General features: G+C 45.4%; 1 protein-coding gene across 2 annotated transcripts in view; it reads right to left on the reverse strand.

The window, feature by feature from the left end:
• PRPS2 (phosphoribosyl pyrophosphate synthetase 2) overlaps positions 1-9361 on the reverse strand; it is a 155442-nt gene extending 146081 nt beyond the window's left edge. The window contains exon 1 of one of the 2 annotated variants that reach the window (XM_086934575.1): positions 9013-9360. In XM_086934575.1, the coding sequence (XP_086790701.1) occupies positions 9013-9134 (122 nt within the window). In that variant the 5' untranslated portion in view covers positions 9135-9360. Of the gene's footprint in view, positions 1-9012 lie in introns of both variants that reach the window. The other variant, XM_086934576.1, reaches the window with a different exon arrangement.
• Positions 9362-9564: the final 203 nt, after the last annotated feature.

Below are 9564 nucleotides of genomic sequence, written 5' to 3' on the forward strand. Positions count from 1 at the left end.
GATAAACCAAGGAAAACTACTCACACTCCTTTGCATGTGGTACCTACAGCCAAGGAGGCTTGGACCAAATTGGCATTTGAATTGGAGTGCTCCTTTGATCCGCTGCCTACCAACAAAAAGTATCTCATGGTTTTAGTGGCAATTATTCCAAAATGGGTCGAATTTGAGTGTACTTCTGCACCCAACACCTTGTTGGTAATTCAATTTTTAAGTAGAATCTTCAACTCTGAGGGCAGCCCCAACTAGTGACGGATTACAGGACTAATTTTGGGTCAGCTCCGATTAATAAGTTCCTTTTACTGCATCATATAAACACCTTTACGTGGCTCTTTATTCTCCTACATCCAATGGACTTGTTGAACGAATGAACAGGTTCATAACGGAAGGGATACAAACAGCCTTAGCCAATAACTTACCTGTAGGAGACATCTCACACAGAAGACTCTGATCTTAATCAACTACTCCACATTCTACCACTCATCTCTCCTCTTCGTCTTTTGGCGGAAAAGTGATCCTTGGGTGAATGTCTGTATGGATTGGGTCAAAGATTTAAAAGAGATGTTTTTCTTGTTGTCCATATAGTGGCAGACAGAGAATGTTAAGCATCACCCCTAAAAACGGCAAAATATGCAAAAAGATTATAATTCCAAACACAAAGTAAAAGACCAGGGTTTTGTGGTTGGGTCTTGATGACAAGGCCCGTTAGGATGTAAAAAGGGCCTTCCTTTTTTTCTACACCGAGTCAGCTCTTGAAAACATCAAAAGGTTTTCACAAGATGGCTATAAGTGTTCCATCTAAAAAATGTAAATACTGTATCTAAGGCACCAGTAATAGTTCTGTACAAGTGAATTATAGAGTTTCTTTATTAGATTGACTTTGCTTCATAAATAGTGAGAAGAGGGGAAATTGTTTATGTTGTCCTTCCTTTGTTTCCCTCTCTCTCCCTCTAGCATAACTGTTCTGGAATTATGCTTTGTTATTCATAATTGTGCATGCATTCAACTTGTTTATGCTCGACTTATGGCCTGTGACTAAGTTCGCGGGTGTGTCCCAAATGCTCCTGCCAGGCAGTTGCAGACTGGAAGACACTGGCGAGGACGTACTCCTGTGGGCTTCTGTATGTTATGTAAATAAACTTGGAAAGGAATAGTACCTCCTTGTTTTCAGCCTCCTTTTACTTGTACCTACCTACATTACAGCTCAGCACTGGCGCATACGTGGATGCTACCAGCGGCCTGAAAACTACTTTAGGGCCCCATAGGGGTGTGTTCTCACAACTTGCTCCTCCCTCAAGCAGTCAGTCAGTCAGTGAACAGTGAAAAAGACTGCCAATGATACAGTCCTCGAGTAACTGGCAGCCTCGGTAAGCCATCTGAGCTGAAGTAGTCCTATATGGCTTTGAAAGACAGCAAGCACATTCTCATTTGTAGCCTACATCCAAAGCATCTGCTAATCTCAACAACCATTCATCCCGTTCTTGCTACTGTATCCAAAAAAACTCAGCCAAGCTGAAGCATAGCTACAAACCAGATCAGACGCAGTAGACTAAAGTATGCCACAAGGTTCAAGTTCTTTGCCTGTACAAGCCACCTTGGAAAACTGGAGTGGCTGAATTCACCATTCCAAAGTCAATCCTAGAAATCTTACGAAAAGTGGTAATTCCCTAAAGTAAGTTGGCCTCTAAACATTTGTAGCATGGGGTAACAAGGACAATAAGTCTCAGGATCCGGTAATTCAGCAGTATGGTTTATTTCCAATAAGTACAGAAGAAAAGGGAGCCCACAACGGTAAATGCTAGCGCAAGTGTACACCAACAGCAACTGTCGTGGAGGGACAGGATGTAAGAGTATAGAATCATAGAAACGCTCTAATGAGAATGCACAAATTAACCCCTTGCATGCTGATGACGGCCCCCATCCGTCATGCACTACGGCGCTCGTGTGCGGATGGCGGCTGTCATAAACCCGCCCACTCGCGATTTTGCCGCACAGGCGCGGAATCGCGGCAGCATGCAACGGGTTAAAGAGACAGTAAACTAAGTATACTACAACATTCCAACAGCATCCCAGTTCAATCACCACTCCTGCAGTGAGGGAACACGTCAGGGTAAAAAAAAAAAAAATACTCTCAAAGCCTCCATAGCAATCTCACCGACCCATGGACACCCACACAAAGAAGGTTTCGTTAGATCAAGGAAGCAGAACCGAGAAAACTGGTGGGCCACCTTTGACATCTTAGATAACAGTTAACGTGCAAATCATGCAGCGCCCACTCTTTATTCTGCCAATACATCCTCAAAACCAATACTGCTGCTTAAGTAGTACTCCACAAGTATCAAGCAGGCAGCGGACTTGACCAAATACAATACTGACTGCAGCTGCCCAACTGTAACCCATGCACACCACCAGAAGAGAACTCTGCACGTAGAGTAGGAAAACCAAGACCTCTCACAAAGAGGTGTGTATCCACAAATCATTCTACCTTGATAAGACACAGGGTCCTCAAACATCCAACTATGTCCTGCAGAAACCACAAGCTATCTGCAATGCATAAAGTCTGGTCCGTGATTCTGATCTACAGAACAATGAAAATGAACACTTGCTCTCACAGAATCAAAATGACATTCAAGCTTGACAGGAGATACTGCTATACAAGCAGGGACATCAGCTAATTTCGCAGTTAGCAAGCTTACCCCTAAGATCGTCCTAGCTGATGCACTCAACCTGGAGCCATGAAAAAATGTAGCTAGCTTCTCACCCAAAACAAAAAGAGTCTATACTAGGTTAGAGCTCACCCCACAGAAAGATAACATGGCCTGAGGAAAACCCAGGAGGTGATAAAACAAACACAGAGACTAGGCCCTACACAGCCCACAGGCAACTCCAATGAAAGGACACAGGCTTGACCAGAAGCACCTTGAGCAGTAGTTTTTAAGCTTGTGGTAGGCAGACCAGCAACACCTACTAGGCACATTATAGGGAGGAAGGACGTCTTTCGCTCCACTCTGAAGCAAGTGATGTACACAATAAATCTGGGCAGGTAAGAGTGTTTATATATTGCAAAGAAAACTGTGACCATAAGCCACCTAAAAGAAAAGTGCTTTTCCTCCCACAAATGACCACCTCCTTTCAAGGTCCCTGTGCAACAGAAACAGTTTTCAGTCCCAACATAAGTTTATTTCCTTGATTTTTTTGCAGAGTTTTATATAGCGCGAACTTGACCCGAACTGAATAGGGTATCAGAGCGCTTTAGATGGCACCAGTTACGTTACATGAGGACACATATTCAGCCTAGTTAGGATGCGCCTACTGCTACTTTCCTGCTTCTAATTGGGATGGCGAATAGGTTTGATTAGAGAGGATTGGCTGGATGGATAAAGGAGTGCCGATGGAAACTGCCGGACTGAAGAAAATGTTATGTAAAGGCACTTTTTTGGAAGCAGATGTCGGCAGAACCATTTGTTTTCTCCCTCGGACGTGACTGCAAGGGAGCCGTCCCAAAGGTGGGACAGAACCATATCGTCGTTTGACTGGTGGTCAATCAGTCACAAGGCCCAACGCAAGTTTACTGAGCTGGGGTAAAAAATAAAACAAGCATTTGCAATGCAATAGGTCTCGCATTAGGAAAGTGAGAGCTATTGGTACTGTAAATTACATTTTATTTTTAATATGTGTTGGCTTTGAAAATATATAAATGAATAGCATCGTTATTCACAAAATGTGGTGGTGCCCCCAAGTGATGTGGTTACAGTGGGGTGCCTCTGGTTTCAAGGAATTGAGTCTATTGGATAGAGAAGGAATTGGGACTCAGCAAAGGTTGACTAAAAGGTGTATGGGCTGCCAGAAGAGAAGAACAACATTTGAATACTATGGAATGTTTACATCTGCCTGGAGTTTCCACTTTAAGTCAAAGAAATTCCCAGCGGGGCAGCGTTTTCCATGAACTCTGCTGTATATCATGTTTCTAAGAAGCGTGATAGATAAACTCTTTTTTTTTTTAAAGAAAAAAAAGAGGAGTACCTTGCGTGTTTTGGTATGAATAAGCCTGGTCCGTAGAAGTGGCCAATAGGAGTAGCAAACTCACTGACCCCTTGGTAGTACACTCTGATTGGATCCAGTTGTGCCCTCTCATAGCTGCTCACAGTACAGAGTGCAAAAAAAAAAAAATACTGCTACATTCAGCTGCGTAGGGTTAAAGTTAGCAGATGGCTCAATGCCGCCAAAAACGCACCTCTTCAATCCTGGGCCTTTAATTTACCCATGATTGTTTCCAGGTTTGTTAGTTTCAGTGGATGAATCAACGCTTAGCTGCACTACAACTGCTAGGATATATTAGGCTATTAAGGAGCTTGGTAGGAGCGCTACTTAAAAATGCAAAAAAAATAAAAAATACACTAAGTCTGCAAGTGATTGGTGGCAGATCATTTTGTTAACTAATATAGTGCTTTGCGTGTTTTGGTATGAATGAGCCTGGTCCGCAGAAGCGGCCAATAAGGGAGTAGCGAACTCACCAACAACTTGGTAGTACACACTTGATTGGATCCAGTTGGGGCCTCTCATAGCTGCTCACAGTACAGAGTTAAAAAAAAAATAAAGCGTTTCAACCTGCATTTTTACGAGCGAAGGGCAAGTCAGGGCGTACAAAGTCCCAAGCAGTATTTAGTAGAATAATGCTTTTGTTCCTACCAAGCGAGCAGCTAACCAGGTGGTGCTAATGGTTGCTATTTGAGCCAATTATGGTTAATAATTTAGAGTTTAGTCTGACCCCTGGGGTTATTTGCAGTGCTTAGCATTCCAAGACACCAAAGTGTTGACACCGCCTCCAGGTTGGCGGCGCTTGGTATACGACACTGAGATTGCCGCCACAGCTTCTGTGTTGATTCAACTGGAAGTGTAATGTGAGCCATCAATGAGATGCATGGACGATTCTTAAATTAAACTTTTGGGGAGAACTGGTTTAATGTGATTTTTATTTCATTTAAGGTGTATGCATTCTAATTTGTGAAGCTGAAGCGCAGTGTGCGGCACTGCTTTAAAAAATACTTGAATATTGAAAAAAATAGCTCAAAGTTCTGCGCTCATTAAAGAAAACATACACAGATACCATGTACATGCCCAATGTATAGTGGGGAGGGAGCGTCTTTAAAAGAAAGAGGGGGAAGTGCACGGAACAGGAACAGGCACCCTCGGAAGCATCTGGTGAGTCAGGGGGCGGGTGAGCGGGAGGCATTCCTTTTTAGGCAGGGAAGCAAGCGAGTGGGAGGGAACGAGTATATGGCGAGTGGCCGGGGAGCAGCTCTGGTGCGAGGCTGATGGGTTGGACGTGAACGCGCGTCTCACACGAGTGCATCACATGAACTGGACGTAATCCGCACTTGGTAGAGATTTTGTTTTGCCTACTATATACACGCCTATTAATCCCTGCGGGATAGAATAGGCGAGACCTAAAAAGGGGGGGGGGGGGGGGGGGGGGGGTTGAGGAGGGGCCCTAGGTGCCGGCTCTTATAAAGCTACCTGGAACCACTTGGACTGCCAAGAAACTATTGCCGGCCTCAGACGTCAAAATGGTTTAGTGAGCCTAACACTCACCGCTGACATGTGGGCAATATTAAGATCAAACCTTTGTACATTGCCGGGTCTAAACTGGAATGGCATGGGGTGCGTAAAAAAAAAAAAAAAAAAAAAAGTTACGGTCCAAATATCTGTCCTGGGCGTGAACGTTTGACATGGTTTAGTATTCCGTCTATCAATTGTTCTTTTGGCATTTGTTGCCCTAAGTGGGAGGGTTATGCCCAGACGTGGGTCCCGTGCTCACCATGCCATTGGGAGCAATGCTAGCCTGGTTGATGAGGGGTAATACCAGAAAGGCAGACCTAGGTTGCTTATTCCTGGTCCAAGGGGGATCTGGTCTGGCAGTTCGGATTCGACTGTTCCCATGGGGCACAGTGTCAAGACTGATTTGCATATGGCTGGGTCTAAATTGGAATGGCATAGCGTGCAAAAAAAACAATGAATTTAGGCCCTGATCTCTGGCACATGGCTGATACTGTGTGGGTAGGTATGGCAACACTGGCAGTCCCTTGCCTTTCGTGCATTCAAGTGCTGTCCGAAAACTGAAAATGCCAGAATTCCAGTACCTACCTACTCAGGAGCAAGGGAGGAAAACGCACCCTGAGTATTTGTAAAGTACACGTTCCCCCCTGGGGCTCCTGAAAAACAAGTTTCTTGTTACCCAATTCATTGGTATTCGTTTTGACAACGACTGAAGCATAGGACCTGCAAGATTACAACCTGTGAGCATGAGGTCAAACAGGTTTCAGGGGAGGATACATTAGACTAGTGAGAACAAAATGCACAGACCCCGGACATTTTTCCGGCACAAGAATGCTCCATTAAGTCTAAAGTTATCAGGGACCCAATTTAAAAAAAAAAATTCAAAGCAGCGCTTAGGCAATTTGGTAGCCCAGGGGGATATTTTAAGCATAGCCCAAGTCCTAGCGATTCAGCAATGGGTACATTTTTAAATGTTGATAGGGCCTAGAATGTCCAACAGCGATCTAATGCATTAATACATAATAATCAATGGGAAGAGGGCACCTCATACAGAACATTGTTGTCAACTATTCAATGACAGTCTCTTGATGGAAAATGCATATGCCCCCTCAATGGATTAAGGATCTATGGGCTTGCCTTAGACCTTAGCGGATAGGAACACAACAGACAACCATGACCACCAAATTCTGTTCACGTGTATCATGTAGAGAAGGGAGGACCCTAAGATTTCAGTCAATGCAGCCTCACCCCCCTCCCACATTAGCTCTGTCGTCCGAAAGCTTTCTGCAATGTAGTGGGGGCCATTGAGGCACAACATTACACTTTCCATCCTATTTAACAGATGTGTTTAATCCATGGTCATTTTGCTTGTCATGTCAACCCAATTTGCACTCATCCATATGCAAATCAGTCTGGACCCTGTTCTTCATTAGAACATTCCAGCCCAAACTGCCAAGCTAGGTGGTCCCTGGATCAGAAACAAGCCTCTTGGTACCGGTTTCGGGGTATCGCCCATCATCAGCCAGGCTAGTTTGAATCCAGTGGCGAAGTGAGCAATGGACCCACATCTGGGTATATCCATAGCCACTTCGGGCGCACATAGCAACACCCCAAAATAAAATGGAGGGAGTGGTTAAATTTTTTTAAACACTCAACCCAAGTCACAGATATAAGTTTAGTCCATTGTTTTTTTGCTCGCCCCGTCACCCCAGTTTGGACCCTGCCATATGCAAATACCAGTCTTGGCCCTGCTCCCCATGGGAACAGTCCAACCCGAACTGCCAAGCAAAGTCATCCCTGGACCTGAAACAAGCATCCTGGACTGGTTTCAGAGTATCCCCTCATCAGCCAGGCTAGCTTGAATCTAGTGGCACTGGGACCCACTTCTGGGCATACCTGACGCACTTAGGGCTAAAACAGCAAAAAGCAGACGGTGGATAAAATCAGACATTCACCCCCCCAGTCACAGATCTGGATTTGTCCATCGTTTTTTTTTTTTGCTCACCACTCCATCCCAGCAATATGCCATTGGTAGGGCAAAATACGGGGATATGCAAGGGAAGAAAAAAAATAATCAAAGAACAAAGTTTCAGGGTAGGGGAAGTTGTATAGGATAATATTTATACTTTGGGGTAGTTTAAGGAGAGCGGAGATCAGAATTTTTCATGCATTAGTTTGATTAATTAGGTTAGCGTATTTCCATAGAAATTACTTGGCATATGATGTTACAAACCTTCTTAAAGTTGCATTATGTGCCAATAATGGTTTGTGGTATAGCGTTTTATTGCACGGATACCAACACAGTCGGCAAAAATCTAAGGAAAAGTCTGCTTTTGAAGTAAAAAGGACCAACAGTGAAGGGATCTGGCCAGAACGCATGGCATGTCCAGCATTAAGTGGGGGAGGGTCGGTCGCCAACAAGGTTTTAACTCCAAGCGCCGGGAAATCGGAAAGGGGAGGGGCGTCCAGCATCGCTAAGCTTTTGGGCAACCCTGTCCACACCATGACAAATATGCCCGAGTCTTTCATGTACCGCCTGACTGATGGAGGTAACTCGCGCCGAAAGCAAAACACTCCAAAGACAATATTTTTATATTCACCTCGAGAAATAAACGTTATAAGAACTAAGGCCCCAGGCGCTGCCGCTCACGGTGATCGTGCTAAGGGCATCATCGAAGCCACACTTTAAAAGGTCGAAACAAGCAATGGCGGGAGCGTGACTAGAGGGGAACTTAGAGGTCCAGTTCGCGCCGGCCCTTCGCGGTACACCGAAGGTCAGGGGAGAGAGCATTCTGGAGCCAGTTCGATGTTGCACGCGAGGTATATTACAACTCTCTGCCCTCAAACTACATACACACCACAAAGTGCCTTACTTCCTGCATGCGCCAAGCTTAAAGCAGTACACAACCACCACGCTTGGCAAGAGAAAGTCAACACGGGGCTTCACCCACGAGTGTTGGTCCTGGAATCCATAACGGAAAAGATGCATTTCTGTCAAACTGTTTTTTTTACTAGTTTGTTAAAACAACGGCCTAAGGCACCAGAAATTTCACGATCTTTGGAATTTTATGGGTGGCTTAGTAGACATGACCCAAAAAAAGTTCAAGTCAGCATAGATCAGTGACCCTCGAACTTCGATAAGGACCAACGTTTCGTGAGCTAGATCAAAACAAAAGATTTGAACTCAGCTGTGCCAAAGACCCCTACATGGAAAAATAGTCACCCATCATGCACATGTTGCGCCCTCGCGTGCCCAGCCCGAAACGTTCTTCGTGAGCGTCTGTTATTTTGTGTTCTTCAAATTCTCACCCATGAAGTGTGCACTGCCTCCTCGGGCGGCTTACTTCAAGGAAGGTGGAGACAGCATGGCAAGCAGCACCCTCGCCTGCCATTCCCGCCCTCTCAAGAGCAGTCACCCCGGGCGCGAGGCACTTCAACAAGCCCGCTCGCGCTGCTCACCTGGTCTCCTGGTTGCTGAACTTCTTGGTCACCACCTTGCCCAGTTCCAGGCCGAGCCGGTCGGCCACCTTCTGCGAGAGGTCCTGGTGGGAGCTGCCGCTGAACAGCACGATGTTAGGCATTGTTTCTCGCGGGAAGCAGGAGGACAGAGAGAGGCAAAGGAGAGCGGCGGACAAGGGAGGGGCGCGGTGTTACTTATCTTTTTTTATTCCTTATAATTTTGTACTTTATTTGGCTTTTTGGTTTCCCCTCCCTTTCCTTTGGGTTCTTTCTCCCCTGCTGCTGCAGCTCTTGCAAGCCCGTGTCACGCGGCGGCCATGGAGCTTTGAGAGGAGGGATTTAAGGTACCGGGAGGAAGTGATGCTTTCATTTGCTGTGCGATTCCCTCCCACAGCCACTCCCATTCCACACCCACTGCCCTGCCCCTTTCACTCCCTACTCTTACCTTCCATACAATAATACCTTACGTCACGACGCTGCGCTGTAAAGAACATCGATATTGTGGCATTAAATGCTCATAGTATATAATATAATCTAGACTTTTGTAAAACC

Source organism: Lissotriton vulgaris, chromosome 8 (genome assembly GCF_964263255.1).
Source record: "Lissotriton vulgaris chromosome 8, aLisVul1.2, whole genome shotgun sequence".
In the NCBI taxonomy this organism is placed as follows: Eukaryota; Metazoa; Chordata; class Amphibia; order Caudata; family Salamandridae; genus Lissotriton; species Lissotriton vulgaris.